General features: G+C 36.6%; 2 protein-coding genes across 3 annotated transcripts in view; one reads left to right on the top strand and one right to left on the bottom strand.

Moving 5' to 3' along the window:
• Positions 1-10,980, bottom strand: part of LOC149064490 (trithorax group protein osa-like) — a 115,341-nt gene extending 104,361 nt beyond the window's left edge. Inside the window, exons 1-2 of one of the 2 annotated variants that reach the window (XM_089255303.1) lie at positions 10,841-10,980; positions 10,548-10,701 (exon numbers count right to left, since the gene is read on the bottom strand). In XM_089255303.1, the coding sequence (XP_089111429.1) occupies positions 10,548-10,575 (28 nt within the window). In that variant the 5' untranslated portion in view covers positions 10,576-10,701; positions 10,841-10,980. Of the gene's footprint in view, positions 1-10,547; positions 10,702-10,805 lie in introns of both variants that reach the window. The other variant, XM_089255304.1, reaches the window with a different exon arrangement.
• A 289-nt stretch (positions 10,981-11,269) lies between these two features.
• Positions 11,270-21,656, top strand: part of LOC149064488 (U3 small nucleolar RNA-associated protein 14 homolog A) — a 35,276-nt gene continuing 24,889 nt past the window's right edge. The window contains exons 1-5 of the mRNA XM_089254958.1: positions 11,270-11,511; positions 16,333-16,421; positions 18,121-18,263; positions 18,459-18,536; positions 20,702-20,779. Of these exons, the coding sequence (XP_089111084.1) occupies positions 16,370-16,421; positions 18,121-18,263; positions 18,459-18,536; positions 20,702-20,779 (351 nt within the window). The 5' untranslated portion in view covers positions 11,270-11,511; positions 16,333-16,369. The remainder of the gene's footprint in view (positions 11,512-16,332; positions 16,422-18,120; positions 18,264-18,458; positions 18,537-20,701; positions 20,780-21,656) is intronic.

The raw sequence follows: 21,656 nt of genomic DNA, 5'->3' as shown, positions 1-21,656 counted from the left end.
GCAGCAGGTGGGTCTGGTGCCCCGAATCAGAGAGAGCGCCAATACCACCCTTTAACCTCTCCTTCAACATCACAAGGGGCTTGTGAGTCGCTGCACACTTACACCTGCTGATCCATGCTCTGGAGAACCAAACACTATCCTAGAATATGTTTGGAACTGTTTGCCACTGCTATAGATTCTGTTTTTTTCCGCGGAAACGGAACCCCTAGTTACGTCTCTCGGAAAAGTTGGAAAACGTAGAGAAATCCTGGCATATGAGAGCTATTTCTAGAGTTATTGTAGCCTAAAGGTACGTCTACACCAGTGATTCCCAACGTGGGCGATGGAATGTTCCGAGGAGGGGCGGGGGGGGGGGCGGTACAAGCTACGGATATAACATAGGATACTATGGGTTAGATTGCGTTGGGGGGCGATGGGAGAAAATAGTTTCTGAACAAGGGGGCGATGGGACAAAAAAGGGACCTATGGAGAAACTATGGTCTACACCAGCGGTTCTCAACCTTTTCTGACTCGCGAGCCCTTTTCAGTGTATAATTTCTATGGCGGAGCCCTTTTTAGTAAACTGAAGAGCCAAAAAAACTGGTACAGGCATGCGTATGCAAATAAAGAGATACGGAACCAATCAGAGTACGGCGCTGCGGTCAGCAACGCCTATATAACACAACAAGTGTCTGGCATAGTTGTTAGATCGGTTACTGCTGCTACAATGGCAGGTTATCGAGATTTAAGTGAGTTTGAACGTGGTGTTATAGTCGGCGCATGAGAGATGGGACATAGCATCCCCGAGGCAGCGATGAAATTTGGATTTTCATGTACGACCATTAGTGTACCGTGAATATCGGGAATCTGGTAAAATATTAAATCTACGACATCGCTGCGGCCGGAAAAAGATCATGCAAGAACGGGACCAACGGCAACTGACGTGCAACCCTTCCGCAAATTGCTGCAGATTTCAATGCTGGGCCATCAACAAGTGTCAGCGTGCGAATCATTCAACGAAACATCATCGATATGGGCTTTCGGAGCCGAAGGCCCACTCGTGTACCATTGATGACTGCACGACACAAAGCTTTACGCCTCGCCTGGGCCCGACAACACCGACATTGGACTGTTGAGGACTGGAAACACGTTGCCTGGTCTGACGAGTCTCGGTTCCAATTGCTTCGAGCTGATGGGTGTGCATAGGCGGAATTGACTTGAAAGTCTGGGGGGGGGGGGGCAAGGTCATTATTGCTGGGGGGGGGCACGATGATGATGATGTCAGCTCATATATACATTAGATCAGTCGACTCCCCCTTTGACACTGGGGAGGCAATGCCCCCCCACGCCCCCCCCCGTATCTCCGCCCATGTGGATGTGTACGGGTATGGAGACAACCTCATGAATCCATGGACCCCACATATCAACAGGGGACTGTTCAAGCTGGTGGAGGCTCTGTGATGGTATGGGGCGTGTGCAGTTCGCGTGATATGGGACCCCTGATACGTCTAGATACGACTCTGACAGGTGACAGGAACGTAAGCATCCTGTCTGATCACCTGCACCCATTCATGTCCATTGTGCATTCCGACGGACTTGGGACAATTTCAACAGGACAATGCGACATCCCACACGTCCAGAATTGCTACAAAGTGGCTCCAGGAACACTCTTCTGACTTTAGACACTTCCGCTGGCCACTTATTATGCACATATATATTTCTTTTACCATTTTATTTTTTTCCTTACCATTTTTTTTTTTTTTTTTTTTTTTTGGGACACCGCTTTTTTTTAGTTTACTTTTCAGAATAAATCGGCTAAATTTAATTATTTTAAGGCTTTTGTTGCTAATTTCAATTTATTCCTTTGCGTTATCGAGTTAGTTTCGAAATCGATTTTCCGAACACCCTTCAATCCCTATGTGTTCGGATAATCAATGTTATACTGTATTGAAATATGAAAATGATTCCAAAAACATAGGCAGATGAGGTGTTCTATTTTGTGGGATAGGTCCCCAAGAAATTTTGAACCATAACAATAAAACATATTCTATTTGATTGAGCTACGGATTGTAAATGGGCAAAATTTTGGAAAAAATCAGGAAGAATTTTTAATATTTGTCAAGAATTGGTTGAATGAGTCGGGTTGGTCTTATTGAAAGCTACTCATTAAACACACAAGGAGTGGAGTAGTTGCAAAGGAGGAGGAGCGAAAAATTCCACAGATATAGTATAAGCACAGCCCCTAGGCTGGGATTTTTGGAGGGTATCCTTGTCAGATGTTTGATAGGACCCATAGTGATTTATTGAATGAAAAAACTAAAAATGATAACAGGCATCCCGAGCTGGAACCCTGTCAGCCCCACCCTAGTGTGGGTCATGGATATCAAGCTACGAGGAATACATTAGAAAATTGATCAACCCAAGGTCTCAAGTTAACTTGGATATCGAAAAACTTAGTTAATAGAGAAATAAAAATATAAAACACAATGCCAATCACCATAGACCTGAAAACATTTGTTGAAAGATTTGGTTATTGAAGCAAACTCAATATTTCTATAGGAATTATGGAGATAACAAATATTGGGAGTGGGTGGGGGGTCAGGCTCATTGCTGGATACAACTTTATGCCTATACCAATCACAGGTAAATTTATTTTTTGGGATAATGACCAGGCAGCTCTTAGGCTGTTGGACCCGTGTGGCTGCCACTCTAGGAGGAGTGCCAAATCCAAGTTGAAAGGTTGAAAAAAAGCTTTGCCGATCAAAAACAACATGGGCCGAGTTTGCCAAAAATAGATAAATAACCCCATGGATAGAAATTTTTTTCCTGTTGATGATTTTCTCCATACATATTTATTTACATAACCAAAAACAGGTCCAAAATTTGGACCGTTTCCCAGGCCCTTCACAACACTGTTTTGAATGAATACTAATTTTCTTAAAATTCATCACAGTTTAAAATAAAAATGGTGTTTTCAATTGGAAATAAAATTATTGATAATCTGAAACAATTGATATAAAATTTTAAAATTATGCAGTTAAATTTAAAATTATGCAGTTATTATTTACATATAAAAATACTAGTAATTGAAAACATTTTATTGCCATAATACTGACAATCAAATAAAATGGTATATTGCATTTTAATTACTCACAGAATCAATTTAATTTTCAACATTTGTTACAATTTTTTATCTAATAAGGAAAACGGCAATTATTATTTATTCTCAACTAGTAATGCGTTATAAGATTTACTACTTATTTTCTTATTATTACTCTTTAGATGCTTTTTGCCCCTTTCAGTAGCTCAATATGTAACTTGTCTCGATACATACTTTAGTTAATGAACTTGTGCATAACTTATATTCACTTCCACCTTATTGCAGTAGGATTCTGTTTTCAGTTTGATGTTTCTAATGACATAACCTCTTTCACAGAAAGGGATATACACCACACAATTAACTATAATCAGTAAATTTTTAATTTATTGGAAAAATTCCAATTGATATAATTTTTTGTAAATCACTTTTATGTACTTAGATTTATGCAAATATATTCAGCTGAATACCTAAGCATTTTTCGGCTGAACCGAATACTCAGCAAAAAGACTGAATGGGCTAAATACAGAATAGCAGCCAGATAGTTGTTCCTCTGTACACAAAATACAAATTAATGAAACCATAAACTCAGCATTTTATTTATTTTGTAATAAATTAACTAGATTATATTTTGCTTCCCACAAAACTACTCATTTTTAACAAAATTAAAAGACTCTTTTCACAAAAATAAGGAAACTTTTCACAAAAACAGGACCCTACAAAAAATGTCTGGACAGACCCCTGATCTCTTTACTTCCACACATGCCACTTTTTAAAATTTGTTGAGTCAAATTCACTCACTATGAAAGAATCATCAACACCCAGTTTCAATTGATGGTCAAATTTCTGAAAAATGAAACGAAAGACTATTGATTATTAGATTATTTAGACCAGTTTCTCAACTTTTTTTTGTCCCATCGTCCCCTTCTTCATAATTTTTTTTACCCCCTGGAACATTCCATCTCCACTCAGGGGGCATTAATGCCCATACGAAGGATTTAACAACTGGCTGTTGCGAAGATATATTCTTTTTTGGAAAGAGAGAAAATTCAACTGCTCCTGCGGGAATCGAACCCACGTCCTTTCACTTTCTGGGTGAACGCCCTAGACCACTAGACTACAGAGGCACCGAATCTCTCAATCTTTCCTTGGAGCTCATGTACACTGAAAGGGACTGTACATGGACGGCCGGACCAGACTCGGGCCAAGCTCACAACTGCTGACGCTGCCACCAGATGGCGACTTATGCAAGGATGACGTCACTCTCCGCTACCATACGAAGGATTAAAAAACAACTGGCTGTTGCGAGTTATTGGCCTGAGTCTGGTCCGGCCGTCCATGTACAGTCCCTTTCAGTGTACACGAGCTCCAAGGAAAGATTGAGAGATTCGGTGCCTCTATAGTCTAGTGGTCTAGGGCGTTCACCCAGAAAGTGAAAGGACGTGGGTTCGATTCCCCGCAGGGGCAGTTGAAAATATATCTTCGCAACAGCCAGTTGTTAAATCCTTCGTATGGTAGTGGAGAGTGACGTCATCCTTGCATTAACGCCCATGTTGGGAATCACTGATTTAGACCCCCATCCCCACTGCTGCCTAAACAGCACAAAAACTATTTCATCAAGATTTTAAAATCTATTTTTTTTGTGGTATATTTTCTTTGCAAAGGAGATTTTAAGTCATTTCGAGTTTGAAACTGTTCATTATCACATTTTTCATCTCCAACTATTTTTTCTCAACACTATATTTCACAGCTATTCCCTTGATTGATCCAGCATTTTTGAGTATAATCATTAGTATTTCCTCTCCTAACTCATCGAGCTGCAACATTGGAAGGGATTCGTGGACAGCCAACCTTGGTCTAGCTATGTGAAATGGCTAATACAGGCTCAGTAAATTGCTGTTCTATTCTATGCTTTGTTGTGTTTACTCTTAACACTAGAAAACCATGCTGGCCACACAGCCACCAACCTCGATAAGAATATGGGCTCTCACGGATTTGTGAGAACCATTTCTCGACAATTAAATAATGTTGGCTTATGTGCAAGAAAGTCTGTAAAATTCATTCCGCTACAAGCACATCATTGTCAAAAAATATTATGTAGGTGTAATAAGAATATTCGTTGAGAACAGCAACATCCTAACCAAATGGTGACGAAGTTCGTAAATATTATAGGTAAGCCACCAGTGACAAACAGCAACAGTAGTCCAAAGTCATATTCTTTCACGAATCACACTTCAACATCAACAGTGATTCTAGACACCACCTACTATGGAGAGAGCATGTTACCATCAGCAGAATGTCCAGGAAATTGATAACTATGGCCAAGGAGTAAGGGTGTGTTCTGGTATCATGTACAATGGGAGAACTGTTTTATAGCTTTAATGGAGATATGGTAATCACAGAAGTATTGCACCAACATTCTTCATGTTGTGTCATGTCCATCTTCTCCGAAATGCAGTTGGTCCAGACTTTGTGTCCATGGATGAAAATGTCAGTCCCCCCATAGGACAAATTGTCAGACACACTGGCAAGTGAAGATATTTAGCGTATGCCTTGGCCTTTTTTCAGGGCCGGTATTAGACCTAGTGGCGCCCAGTGCAAAAACAGTAGTCAGCACCCCCCTCCCCCAGGCGATAATCCAGAGTGAGGCATTTTTTGCTAGTCATTACTGTCCTGTAAAATACAGGACAGATTCAATCTACCATATTATCAGACTCTTGGTGTGGTGATCGTCTCCCCCCCCCCCACACCCCTTGGTTGGATATTAAGGGATGAAGAAGTAGAAAAACTTCTTCTAGAATGGGGTTACTGCTATTTAAGTTGTAAACAAGAAAAAAAACCCAACTTGTTTGATTTATTTGAGCGATTTAAAAACATTAAAAAAGCAAAATGTCACACATTTATGCAGGATACTCATCAAAAAGGATCTATCTTCTTCACAGTTATTTTAATTGAGTTTTATATTAAAATTTGTGTAGTGCACGCATAAGCGTGCAGAATTTTCTCGAAGGGGGGGGGGGGTTTAAGTTTTTTCCTACAAAATAACACTATAATCTTGGCTCAAGGGGATGGGGGTTAGAACCCCACCCCCCCCCCCTTTGCGTACGTCAATAAGTGCACACATTACGTACGAGCTAAGATGACAATGAAAGTGGCTAAATTAAAGTGATATTTCCGTATGATTTCTTTCATATTTATAAAACTCATGAACTTCATTTGAAATTATACCTTTCAGACCCAGTACAAAGAAACGGAAGGGGCAGGCAAATACCAGCTAAAGCACCGGGTGGCGCAATGAACCGAATATTGGGGGGGGGGGCTTGTAACTCTTTTTTCTGAGCATAACCATTTCAAGGAGACTCCAAGAAAAGACTGCCCCCGAGAAAGCATGCTACGGCCCTGGGGAAGGGGCAAGGCCGTCTTAAGAGCATCATGGGTCCCCGAGCCAAGTGGTTTTTCTGAGGCTCTACCTAAGTAAATTCTAGAAAATTTTAACTAAATCTCATTTTCGTGAGGCCCTCTACTCTTGAGGCTTCCAGGCTGCTCCCGGGTGGGCCCATTTGTTAAGACGCCACTGGAAAGGGGTTGTTTTTCTCTCTGTAGATTTTTTTTTAACCTCAGGGACTTCAGCTTTAATTTCAACAATGATGCACAATTCTGAGCATACCTGAGGTTAAAAAAAGAATATGTAAAATAAAAAGAAGCAACTCACACGTTTGTGCATACAGGGTCTAAAAAGGTTATGTATAATCGCTGGTAAAGGTGATAAATGTCACAAAATTTATCAAACTTACCGAGACGATTGGTGATTGTGCATTACCGATATGATTTACCAATTCAACAAATTTACCGTAACATACATTTAATTCCATATTTCATCAGTTTTAAAAGCCTCATTTCAAATATACGAAGATACATAACCGAAATTTCTCTTATACAAAATGGATTTGCCTTGTTTATGTATCCTTGTTTTGGATACATAACATACACTACTTTATTTCCATATTTCCATGGACGTCTCCATTAACCTACGTATTCTGCTGCATATAATCCGTAGATTACACGTTTAAAACACTGCATCTTATCCACAGCTTTATTTTTTTTTCTGACAGAGGTTTCATTAGTAATAATTACGTTAAAAATTTATTAACAAAAACATATTTCTTAAATATTTATAGATTGGGTAGATGCCAGTACAAAAATTTACATTTTCTCTACAAAACCGTTTGTTGAACAACAACCCCCCCCCCCACCTCCTCCTTGAGAGCGATTTTATAATGATAAATGAAATTTTCTCATGTGGGTTATATACCGCTGTGGACCATACATGGTGCCTTTTTTCTCCTCACACTGGCGAAGTTTGCATCTGTGGATTATGAGCATCGAAATTTGATAGGTTTTGTTTAACTCTTATTCAAAATTAACGTCGAGGAAATGATTTACCTTCAAAATGACTTTCTTTAAGATGATTAAATTTCTTACAAATCTTATAGAAAACTAATACAACAAAATTAAAATTGATAATTTCACTAGGGTCACCAGAGTTTCACTTCAATCAAATTTATATTGAGGTTTACGTCCGTTCTTGAAAGTCGCTTGGAAAAAAAATCAAATTAAATTTTTAACTTAAGTTCCTCATTAGTTTCTTGAAAGGAAATGTCTTTTTAGAGTCCCGTTGTGGCCACACTTTACCAAGGCCTCCTAGACAGAGATACTGTCTAGGAGCCTAATAGGAGGCTTTACCATTACTCACTGGGTATCTGGAACAAGATCAATGAAACTCCGAAAAGATGTTCAGTTGTGTGTATGTGCGGTTTGTTAAAATTTTCCACACACACATACACTGCACTCAGAGGCGGCTCGAGACAAAATCTCTACCCGAGTGGGACCTATTTTTGGGCCCCCTGACCTCCTCAATTAAAAAAAGCCTTTTGTTTCAATCGCTTCGTTTTGATGCGTTCAAAGGAACAGTGATATTTTATGTCATTACATATGTCAAATTTCTTTTGTCCTTTTACCTTGCTTTGGCACTCCGAGTGGACAGAAATCATTTACCCATTTTTTCGTCCTTTTAACCTTGAAATTAATGCCCCTCCTAGAAAGGGCACAAATAAGTTTTAACAATTTTTTTTTTTTTTTGTTTCCACTTCGGATATAACAACCCAGCTAAAGCGAGCAGAAATAATTTTCTGTAATTTCTTTCACCTTTTTACGCCGTATTTGGCACTTCTATTAGAGGGGGCAGAAATCATTTCTCCAAATTTTTATCGCCCTGTCTACCTCAGACTTGGCGCCCCTCCTACAGTGAGCACAAATAATTTTTTTTGCCCTTTCACTTCAGATTTGACACCCTTCTACCCTTCTAGAGCACACCCAGTGCCATCGAGCTGCTCCTGGTTGAACTAATAGGAAAGTTTGGCGAGTCGGGAGACTGGCCAGTGATCAGGGGCGCTAAAGTGGATGGGTTTCCTTGTGTGACAGGTAGGAATGAAGCCCAAGTGCAGGATCCCTATTTAAAATGGTCAGCTAATCATAGGTTTTAATTCATTCATTTGCTTTCTTAAATGGTTTTTTTTTTCAAAATACTGTCTGTATTGGTGATTCGATTCTGCGTGTTTAATAAAAGCAATACAAGTCGGGGGGAAAAAGGCATGAAAGGCCTCTGGCTCAAAATCTTTCCCGTATTAGAAGATACCTTCAATTCTTGTAATACTCCCCACAACAAAGGAAAACACTTTTGCTCTCGCTAGTAGAAAAATTGGGTGACCAAGGGTGTGATTCCTCCATCATTTTTATTTTTTACTGCACAACAGCAGAGAAAAAAATTGCTTCTCCCCCTCCCAAAATCTTCTGCAGAGGTAAACGAAAAGAGCTCGAGAGAGAGTGTATATTTTTATTTGACTAAAGTCGCTATGTACTAAAAGTATATAGGTACACTGCCCATCAATTATTTTCTTTTCGAAAAATAACCGTAATACTATATACACTCAAACCTTTGTGATATTTTTGGGGAAAAAATCTCATCTCTATCATTTGTCATGTATATTTTATTTAGTTAGTTATTTTCTTTTATAAATACGTATCTTAAAGATATTTTTCTAGTAATGTATATTTAACTTGTTTCGGCGCCCCTTCTCATTTGGCACCCGGTACAATTGCACCGGTTGCATTGCCCTAAGACCGCCCCTGCTTGGCCTGCATATATTTGCGGGACCTAAATTCCCCTCAGCATGGCTGGGATGCACTAGGCAGGCATATTGCTCAAAGATACAACCCTCCTCAAACCATGCAGGAATTCAAAATGGCCTTGAAGAACAAATGGGACAAAATCCCTCAAACTCCCTTTAACAATTTTGTGGATGAGATATATCTACACAACAGATGCAAAATGTGCATCAGAGTCTGTGAGAAGGTCGCACTTCATACCGACAAACTCATATTTCTCCCTATTTCCAGCAGAATGAACATTTTTCATAATTCACGGAAACAGATATTTTCTGGATTTTACGCCAAGGTGAACTCGGAAAGAAAAATCATCTGGTCTCCACCGTGACTCAAAACTCAGGTCCCCTTGTATACCAGTGCGTGCTACCATCTACACCACTGAAGACATGATCCTGCCTTCCATATTTCATACACTCTGAGTAGAGACATTAGTAGCCTTTCTTAACTTCAGCAAATGGCCCCCAGGTTCACAACACGTACAAGCACATTCGCGCATGTACCAGTTCATTAGAAATCCCATAGAAGAATGTGTAAGAGGCACACGTACAGTTAAGTAAGTAAGTAAGCTTCCAACCTCTCCCCCTCCCCCGCAACCATTTAATTGTGCACTTCGGAAAAACACAGGTTTAGCAACATGAGCGGAGATACAGGACAGCATGGAGGTCCCAGCTCCAATGACTCAACCAACTGATCAAATGTATATGCATATAAATGAATTTGCATCACATCCTGCCCCCTTCCTGACAGCATTACCATTGTGCCCCTTCCCCAGCTTTTCAAATCCATCTCCACCTATGTTTGACAAACAAACAGCTCTTACAACATAAATACATTAGGGTCATGCATATACATGCACTCACAACATAAGTCACATGCCACAATGTGCTGGGACATGTACCAATGTGTTTGAAATTCTGCAGAGGAATGTGTATGAGGTGCATGTACAATTAAGCAGTCATCTACTAAATGTAGTAATAGGGTTACAGTGTGTATGTAAAATTACCAAATAAAACAAACAAAATATTCCAATGTGACAAAGAGGCACAAACAAATCACTATCTACAAACAGTTTGGTGACATATTTTTCAAGAATCAGTTTTGCCCAGTTTTCAGCAAATCTTTGATATATTGCCCTCAACTTAAACAAACCCAGTTTCTACCCCCTCCCGGAACCAACAAATCGCCAACTCTTTGGGAAAAACACTGGTTTATGCAATGCTTACTGATAAGAAAATTTTCAACTCACCATTCTCCATCCCTTTCACTTTATCCATAGTGCTTAGGATATATAATATCGATTAGACCATTATCTTTAGTTGGGAGATCATGTTGCAAAACCCAATGGCATTTCGGACATAGAATTTCGCAGTTTTTCGCTTAACTCGACGTCGTATACACACCTGTGAGAAAAGGGGGAAGAAAGAGAAATTCAGCATTACACAACACCATTTTTCTTAAAACAAATTTTAGATACACAAAACATAATTAGATAAATTCAAATTACTAAATTTCCTGGAAAATAATCTAAGAAAAAATTACTGTTTTTTTCACTGATTAATATGTAGATCGTTGCAGCATTTACTTATTTTTTTATGAAAAACAAAAAAAAAACAGTAAAGGGTCGTCGATGACTAATAGACGACTTTGACTGTGCTGCTGTGAAAATATTGGTCTGCTTTCAATTTTTTTATGAAGCCAAATAGTCACTTTGATATCTTTTGATTTTTAAACTGTTTATTCTAAATTATCCAAACAATAAACTGCAAAAACGAGGTTTTTTTTTAGTTTATTGTTTTGCCTGTCCTTTTATACAACTCTGGATAACATAGTCAAGTCAAAACAGATACACAAAATAAAATGTAGATATTGATCAATCAACAGGCTTTTAACTTTTCAGACTTGTTGAAAACTGTATTTCGATTGGTTCTTGTTATTGATGCAGAAAGATGGGCGCGGGGGGGATTTGTTGAGGGGGAAAAATTGCCTGATTAAATTAACAATATTTTAAACAGTATTTTTTTTTAAACTTCAAATAATTTTACTGACTAAAAACACAAAAACTGATTTTTTTAAATTTTAGTAAATTTGGAATATTGTTATCATCATCACCATTTGTCTGTTAGTTTGTTTACGGCACGTATTACCGCATGGCGGAATGTATGTGAACTGATATGTAAATTGACAATTGCGAGTAAATTGGTTAAATCTTGGTAAATATTTACTTGTTTAAATCTCTAATGTGGTTTCCCTAAGATTTTTGTGAAAAGCTTCGAATGAAAACGCGTGAATTAATTTAATCAGTTGTTGGCTTTCAGTTCAGCAAACTTGTAAAGCTCTATTTTAAAAAAAAATCTTATATTTTGTGGAAGAAAATCCTAAATAATGCAGTAAGCTATTATGTACAAAGCTCCGATATGCCCATGTGGACATGGGCAAATAAGGGGCCCCAAAATTTGAGCAATACATATTCAGTTACTAACCAAAGATCTTTGAATCTCAACCCTGTTAAAGGGCCTCAGGCCGAGACCTCTATGGGGAATTCATTGTGTTCAAAAAGAAAAAAATTATGACCACCCTGGGTTGTAGAACTCTAGCTCTCTGCTCCACAAGGGTGGGGCAACGGACCCCAGTTGCAAGCCTCCTCCCCATGTCAAACTCATGCAATGACTATGCCCTAAAGCAGAATGTTTAGCTCTGTTCTGCGACGAGCCCTTGGCTGACTGGAAATGTTCTGCAGTAAAAACCCCCATGCATGTAATAGTGTTTTTTTTTTGCACTTTTTCTTAAAATTCTTCCAAATTGTTCTGCAGTAGCGCTAATTGTTCTGCGACGTACGTCTCAGATTGTGGCGCATTCTGCTTTGGGGTGACTATGTACGTAATAATTGTGCAATAAATATTGAGACAGTTTAATCGCCCAGTTATTGAAAATTAGGAGTTGCTATTTGGAAAAGCTATAGCAGGGGGTTCTCAAACTGTGCAACATTGAGAACCACCCTGATGTGCCTCCAACCTTTGTCAGGATCAGAGTGGCCACCTAGATAAAAAAAATTTTGAACAGATTCTTTGTTAAACTACTCTGGGAGAGCCAGAGATAAGTGTTTGTTAGGAAAAGGGTTGCTGCGGATTCCCTAAGCTATGGTGTAATCCCTTTTTGGCAATGTGTTGCCGATTTTTTTCTTTGGCAAGAAAAATGTTAGAAAGCGTGAATAAAAGTTGCCAAGAGTGAAACAGCCATGCTTTCAAATATATTCATTCCCAAAGAGAGTATCTCCAACACATCACCAAAAAATGATATTACTATAGTAGTTAAAGCAAAAAAAAAAAAATGATTGGAGACACGAAGGACAAAAACAATAACATTTGTAGACTAAATAAGGGATCAAGATTAAAAATCGAGATTAAACATTCCAGACCAGATACAGGATGGATTGAAAATAATAAAAAAAATCCAGGGGATCTATTTTAAGTAATGCAATGGTCCCCCTCCTGATATATAGACTAGTTATAATTACAGTGGCGTAAGTCACATTTCCAACATTCTAAATTCAGATATGCAATCTAGAAATGCTAAACTTTTGAAAGAGAAAATGAACAGAGCCACAGCTTTAATAGTTTGCCTCTAAATTGTGGCATTACAAAATTTTTAACATGGGGGAACCTATGACTACAATACTATAGTCCGTTTCAGGTTAACTTTGCAGTGAAGAGGAAGCTATGAGGGAATCGGTATGGCTGATTCTCGCCAATCTCGCAGAAAAAAACATTTTTTTACGTGTAACGTAATGCTTGTAGAAAAAATTGCAGTCAGTTAGCAACAAAAAATTAGCTAATGAAAAAAAAAAAACCATCGTCGATACTTTCAGAAATTAAAGTGCGGTTTTTGAAATTTTTTTTTATTGAAAAGTGTCTTAGTAACTCCTATTAACCCGGTTTTCACATTTGAATTTGGGAATAGCCCCAAATAATAATAATAATAAATGATACGGAAAAATTTAGAATTCTTTCTTTTCTTGCCGAAATTTCCGTCACTCACCCACCCGAACGCATATACGTCGATGCCACTTGTTATCACTACAGTTTTAGTCATTTTTTACGGATTCCCATTCTATGGAATCCTCACTTGAAGTTGTAGAACTATTGGATTCTCTATTACTTATTAATTGTTATTGCTCCAACATGTGTTCCATCAGGCCATCTGCAATTCAAAATTCCTCTTCTTTTTCAATTATTGCCAAACAGAACGGAAAATGTTTTAGCGTGTCTATCTCTGGTGAAAAGAAAGATACAACTGTCACAGAAGGAAAAAATACACTGCAAGCCTAAACCATTGTGGGTGTCTCTCTCTTGTTTATTTATATTTATCTGGAGAGACACTGAAGGGGCATCTGGTAGAACAGCCTCTGCTGTGGAGGAGAAGATGGCGTTGGTGTGGGTGAAAAAGAGACATTACTTATGTCAACACCCTCCGCTATCGGCTGTTGGAATTCAGAAACCACCCCTATCCTATGAACATGGCAAGAAATAGATATAAAAAAAGGGGGTGCCTGGAACCGTAACCTACACCCATAAAGAGAGCCTCTCACAACGGTATCGACGCTGTCGTGAAAGAGGAACACTTTCTGTAATCTATGAGTGAATATCTGAATTCGTTGCAGGTTATTTTCGGGGAAAAAAAAAACTAATTGAATATTCGTCTGGGTGTGTAGGCCTATAACTACATGCAAAACTTAATGAAAAATTGTATTGGAAATATTCAACAAAATGGCGATATAATATATATACATAACTGTGCAACCAAAAATAAGCATGATAGTAATATTGACGGGGAAAATTTCTTGGAAATCGCGCCAAAATGTTCTTGAGCTCGCCATGGATTTTTAATGATGGTAACCAATATTTTTTCTAATTTAAAAATTTTAAACGAATATACATTGGTTCAAAACGGTATTTTTTCTGTATCTTTTTCAAAATCATAAAAAAATTTGAAATATTCTATATAAATGATCATCATAAACCTCCGATATATGGGAACTATATTTTGCGGCGAAGGAATACACTCTCTACTTTTCTCTTCACTGCAAAGTTAACCTGAAACAAACTATAGTAAAACTTGCTTTTTCTCAAAATGACGTTACTTTAACCTGCTCAAATAAATAAATATGCTCTGGAAGAGATGCAGTATAATCCAGATCCCTTGGCACCTTTTTTTCTGTGCCAAACTCATCTGACGGCACGAGGAAAAGTCGCCAAGGCTGTGACTTGACTACGGATGCTGAAAAAAAAAACAACTTAGAAAATATAACAAAACCGGAAACCAACAATACTATTGCAAATAAATATTCTCAGTATGAAAAAATAAAACCTGGACTCTGTTTGAAATAATAAATCGATCCAGGCATTTCTATGGTATCCAGACTTGTTTTAGGAATTCCCTCTTAAATGAACTACAGTCTTTTTAATTGTAAAAATAAATATTCTCCATAAAAAAAATGAAACCCGGTCTCGCTGAAAAATCAGACTTCAAAATAATAGTAAACCAAAATAATGATATTCTTAGACACTGAAAATGGAAGGGCAGAAGTTACAAAACATAAAAGTGTCGAAAAAATACAACCTGATGGATCATTTGATCATTTTTGTCGCACCACAGTCATTTTCTGCACACGAGGGCTAATTAGACCGGGACCTACAATTTATTGCCGATTCCGAACGGCAGGCTTGTTTTTATACTCACTGAGAGGTTGGTGCGCTAACCCCCCTTGATGTGGGACTCCCTGCAGTAGCAATTTTTTCTGTGGTCATGTCGCCGTTCCTGTTGTACCCCTATGTCAGGAAAGTTTTCTGACAAGGATGAACCGGGTATCGAACTCGCGACACCTGTGGCACTTTAGGCGAGTATCTTATCGACCTGGGCCAGAAATTTCGTTCATAGGGGGACCAAAGTAATAGAAATATAGATTTGGCCATCTTTTTCTCTTTTTTCTGTCATTTTCTCACGTTTTGGGAAGGGGGGAACAGACTCCAAGTCCCTCACTCGCTACAGCCTTGCTTGGTTCTATAGAAACACTATTGTGATATTAAAACTGTAACTGCTTTTTTCAAAAAGTTAATAGAAATATGAAATGCATAACCTGCGGGAAAACGAGATATTCCAACAGAAAAATTGGAGGTAACATAGATGGTACAACATATAAATAAACAAAAAAAGTTCCAAAATGCTAATTCAATTGATTCAAATGCAAAAGCCTATCATTACTTGGTAGCAAATTTCCAATGGCAATAGATCAGAGTTGTGCATAGTTATAAATAAACCACACATCTGAAAATCTGAAAGTTTGTGGAATGTGTGGTCTGAATCAGGATGTAGTTGCTGCTATGATCATGCAAATGTGTTGTTGCTTTTGCAATAACCTCCCTATATTGAAGGCAAATATAAGTTAAGAAAAAAATATCTTCCGTTCTTTATCAGTTTCTGTCTTGATTTAAAAAAAAATTAATCAGGAAAATGGAGTGGCACTTTTTTTTTTTACGATGCATATGGTAATCTCCAGTTCAGCCAAAATTTGGGTCCGTTTTTTGGATTCTTCACAAAATTCCAGATCTCAAAAATGAACCTTTCACAAAATTCTGGATCTGAAAAATGAACCCTTCAAAAAATAAAAAATAATGAAGGATATTTCATTTCTTTTGTGATAGATCAATTAGATTGTTACGCTTCCCACAAAATTAATGACCCTTCTCACAAAAATAAGGAAAATTTTCACACAAAAACAGGACCCCATAAAAAAGTCTGGACAGACCCCTGATCTCATTCTTTTCCAGGTTTGTTGTGGATGCAGTTATCAATGGCTTATTGTTATCTGAAACCCTTAGTCCTGATGTGATTGCTATGCATGATATTAATCTAAGCAATGAAACTCTTATCTTCTTGTAACTTTTTCCACTTCATCTGCCTTTGATTGTTTATCATTATTTACTGAAAGACCAGAAAGTTGTGAATGATAAAATATTCATTTTTCATTTCATTAGGTTGTTTCCGTTCATGATAAACTAATAGATTAGAAATATGCAGAGAACCGAAGCTAGTAGCACCATATCTGAATTCAATTTAACTGAAGGTAAGACTATTTGCAATAAATAAATATTGTTTGTATTTGTTCAACTTATATGTAGTATAGGCAAGCCTGTGATCAAGGTTTGTTCATGGATTTATTGAATAAAACACACAGCATGTCTATGTGTCATCAAGTGACATGGTGACCAAATCAAATGCCTTGACCAAACCTTTCTGGTCTTGACATTTGACTTGGACTGAGGTATGTTTATTCTTTCCTCTGAGCAACCGTGAGGGGTAAGATTTGGTAATAAATCCAAGTGGAATCCTCAGTCTTTTTTTATCCTTTGAAGATGACACCAACAGCATGTCAAAATGCATTAACAGATTTTTTATTTTCCTTATATTCACCTTATTTGTTAAAGATTTTTTCCTGAGTATTATTAGGCAAAATTTATCTGCTCTTCCAAACCAAAGACACGTCAAGTTTTGTTTAAAATTGGGTAAAACAACAGACAGTGAAACAGGACATTTTTTTTTTGATTGTTTTCTCTATTTTTCCCAACAGTAGGACGGGCATGGCTTAATCAGGGCCATGTAACAAGGCTGTGTCATGAGTCACTGGAGTAGGTACCACCTAATGTCACATGTGACGTCATTCCCCTGCAGAACCGAGTGCACCCGCTTTTACTACCTTGTTAATTACAGTAGTTTGCACAATCACTGTTCTGACCATTTTACTGAATTCTTTTCAAAATTAATATTTTTGCTTATTTTCATTGTTACCTGTATATTGTATTGATTTTCTTACTTCATTCAACCTTTTTCGTTTAAAATAAGAAATTTTGCCTTTGCTTATGAGGTAACTTCTACTAAGAATATTTTTCTCGTGCATTTCAGTTGAATCATTTACGTTAGTGAACTTTTATTGTTTTTTTTTTATTTGATTCAAGCCAGCTCAAGACAGATAATTTCAATTATCTTTCGAACTTTCTGGAATTTTAATTGTCTTTTTGTTTTCATTTCAATTAGGTGTAGCTTTAAAAGAAGTTTTGACTTCATTATTACCAATACAACTGCAACATAAAAACATGGGAAAAACAGTGTCGGAACCGGGCACACTGTGGGGTGCTCGAGCACTGCTGGCAATTTATAGCAGGAGTCTGAGCACCCAACTAAATTGATTCAGAAATCTAAATTTCCTATGCAAAGACCAAGACGAGCACCCACAAGTTCCTAACATTTCCGATCCTATCCGAAGCAAATATAAAAAAATTCCTAATATACAATGTTAGAAGTTTTTATTATTTTTAATGCTAATATCAAAAGGCATACCTCACAGACTATTGCTCAATTTAATTTTTTATTCATTTCTTATCTTATGTAATAAAAAAAAGATTATAAAAATACTGCATGTGCATACCTGGGATACTAAAACAACACCATAAACAAAAAATCTCAATCGTATGCTAATGTCGTCCTCTACAAAAAAAGTGGCAGGCCAATGACATCACACAGCACCTCTAAGACCACACCCACTGAGCCAAGGCAGCAAGCGTAACATCAAAGAGATGAAACAGCCCTTATTGTATAGCCCTGATTGCAAATGCTCGCCATCCAAAAACAATGAAATTTAGGATATTGCTTATTCAAGAACCAAGAACAATTTAATTTTGTTTTACTGTTTCAGATAAGTTATTCGTCAAGATTTTCTTTCGCATGAATCACAACTTTTCAGCTGAAGTTTTTTTTATTTTTCTTAGTGGGCAAAGAAAAAGTGAAGCTTAATGATTTGATAAAGACCTTGAAAAAGACTACTGCTCATTCTAAAGTCAAGAATCAGTTAAAATGTGCTTCGAAACAAAAAACTCTGCCAGTCCCGCTGAGCAAGCCTCAGTCAGAAAAGGTATCATAATTTTGCTGCAAATCAATAAAGTAATCATGATGTTTTTTAGTCGCGTTGTCGTTCATTTCTCCGCTTTAAAAGAAAAATGCTGAAAATCTTAGAAAATTTAGTTTTTATGCATGTGCATGAATTTTCATAGTTTCGCATCGTATTTCATGTTTTCTTATTTGAGATATTTTCTTTTGTTTATTACAGATAAAAAGAACTGTTGCATATGAAAAAATTAGTGAAGAAGTTGGAAAATGGGACAGTATTGTCAAGTCTAATCGTCAGGTTGGTGAAATTTGTGAATTACTGCAAAATATTTTGAGAAATATCTTCTGATTTTTATGTTTTGCTTTCTTTTTTTTGTATATAATTTTTCATCGAAATTCTCATGCTCTTTTTTGACTATATTAATGAACAATAATTGTTCATTGAAAAGGTAAAAGTACTACAGTGAAACCTCCTATAACCAGTGCCATCCGTCTTAATGCATGGGCCTACTCGGGCACCTCAAGAGAAGAGGGGCCTCAGAAAAATCACTTGGTCCAGGGGCCCCATGTTGCTCTTAAGATGGTCCTGCCCATATCACCTCCGAACAATGATAACCTCTCAACAATGTTCACATTTTCTTGTAATAAAACTCAGCTCATTGGATTTACATTATAGTTAACCTCAGAATAGTGGCCACACATGAAAATAAAGGAAGAATGATATATATCTTATGAAAAATTTCCCTCAATATTTGTTCCGAACGATTTATTCTTCCTTGAATCCCACGAACATAAATATATGTATAGGTTCTTCTGTATGTCATAAGGAAAGCTCAAGACAAAATTTTGACCTGTGTAAGATATCTTTTCGGCACCCCTCCAACTTATAGACCACATCAGTAAAAATGACCATGAAAATTTCCAGCAAAATCAAATGCATTGAAAATTACAGTTTTATTAACAAATCATTCCATCTAATAAAGGTTTCTGAACCTGAGGACCAGTAAAATGTTTGAAACAATTCAATGGACTATCAACTTACAACTTGATCAGAGTGATCATATGATTCATATTTTAAGGGACATTCCTGTATTTTTGATCATACCAACTTTCCATAAAATTTTCCACTCGTTTCAAAAAAGCTTGTTTCAATTTGTGATCTATACTGAAATTGTGAATGAAGATAATTTTCATAATTTCTTTCAATTATATCATGATAATTGTGTGCTATAAATATTCATCTCCCATATTTGTCATGTTCTGTGGTTTTCCCGTGGCTTACATTGCAATTCGTTGTGGTTCCTATGAAATATTTTCCCCACCATGCATTTCAGTATTCAGCAGTTTTAGCTTTATATATTATTGATTTTTCCACCACACAGCAACTTTTTTGCAATGTATTTTCTGTATTTTGCTGTATTTAAGAACCAATTTCCACTTTTTTATTAATGAAATATGATCACTCCATTCATGATAAATATAGATTTTTTTTTCTCTCTCATGAAGTACATCAACTTTTTTGTTCACTGGGATTTGCAGCAATTCTGATTCAGTTAAAAATTAAATTTTTTGATGGCAATTAGTGGTATTCTGTACTTAAAATCATAATTTCCTGTAATTTTTTTCTTGATCAAATACGGTCACCCTGATTATGACAGCCTAATTTTTTGTGAGAACCAAGGATATTACTAATATCAGTTGCATAAACACAACTGAATAATTCTTCAATAAATTACAATTAAATTACCAAGTCTTCCTGCAGACCACCTGTCTCAATTTCATGGACCATAGGTTGAGAAACACTGATTTAATACATTCATGATTTGAATTTCACAGACACACATTTTTTCTGCAGTTAGTTTTTTCCCTTTACCACTGATTCAGCACCCTCACTACATCTGTGATTGACACATGTTCAATGCAAAATTAATGTAATGCTGCATAGTATAAATTGTTATAGTTTCTCATGAAATCAAAAATTGTAATTTTTTCCTCAAAAAATACTGAACCTCTTAACAACAGCAATCTCTTAATAACACCAATTTTTTCTCAGCCCCATTAGTGGTTGTTTCACTGTATATAACAATACCCTCTATAAGGATAATCATCTATTCAACAATGTTACTTTTGGATTCTGGTGTAATTTCTGTAGTGTGAATATATATTCCATCTATGTGATAATAAATTCATCATACAATATGTTTCTCTGGTCCCTTGAGGATCATTATATACTTGTAAGTAACTTAATTAACTTTGGAAGATGTAAATAATTTAATATCAATGAAGCAATGAAATGAAGTTATGAAGTCGATTGAGCACTCCAGGACTCCATGAATGCTTTAACATTGGCTTTTCTTAAACTGCAGGATATTTATCTTCTGATTAAAATTACTTAGTTTATAAAATTATTTTATAGATTTTTGAATTCTATGAATAAGTGTTCATGTTTTCTATTTGATACAGGCAGAGCAAATTGTTTTTCCTTTGAAAAAACCAGAATTTCGCTTAGAAACCACAGAAGACGTTGCTAAGCGTTTTAAGGTACTCATCTTTCTTAATTTTTCATTTTTTTCCATCAGATGTATGATTCACTACATATTGAGTTGGTATTTTACCCACTAAGTCAAGGGTTCTCATTTGTCTTTGCACCGTGGTGCGCCTCCAACCTTTGTCAGGGTCATTGTTCTGCTGCGCCCCTGACAAAGGTTTTTCAAAAATATTCTTTGTGAAACAGCTCTGGGTAGCCGGCAGAGTTCGCAGATAAGCATTCATTAGGAGGAAAGGGGTGCCTCGGGTGGAAAAAGTTTGAGAACCCCTGCACTAAGTAATATTTATTGTGTTTTGTTATTTTGCATCATGATTTTTGAAAAATTGTTGATGTATTTGTGTAGTTTATGTAACAAAATAAACTATAGAAATCAAATAAGTAAAAAAAATCATGCAATGATTCAATTTTTTTTTTTTAAATTCCTTAAAGTTTATTTTCCTCCTTCTTTTAATTCTAATGGTATTCATTTGATGTACGTGAAATGTGCATAATATTCAAATGATGTACATGTGTTGAACAAATTTATATACAGTGAATGTCTGATATACTATATTTCCAAAAGTCTGTTCTTTTCTGAGGTTAGACATTTTCTGAATTTCCAGAAAAATACCAGGCAAATTGTTTGGAAATTCTGGTCACATGAGCCCTATGCTTGTACTCACAATTTTCAGTGAAAATTTAGATTGCATTTAGAGGGCTGACAAAAAATTAAATAGGAAAAAGTTTCTGATCAACCCTGTATGACAAAAAACTGCAAGTAATTTGTAACTTTCACAAAATATTCCACTATCTTTGTGTAATACTATTGCGCATTTTCATAAAAATATCACCTGTATTCATGAAGATATATATATGTTTTCTACAAAAATT

The sequence above is a fragment of the Pholcus phalangioides genome, unplaced genomic scaffold (assembly GCF_987345545.1).
Source record: "Pholcus phalangioides strain wild (caught in Gottingen) unplaced genomic scaffold, Ppha-v1.0 ptg000042l_1, whole genome shotgun sequence".
Classification (NCBI taxonomy): domain Eukaryota; kingdom Metazoa; phylum Arthropoda; class Arachnida; order Araneae; family Pholcidae; genus Pholcus; species Pholcus phalangioides.
Note: the sequence above shows the minus strand (reverse complement) of the source record. Positions and strands in the feature narration are given on the sequence as shown.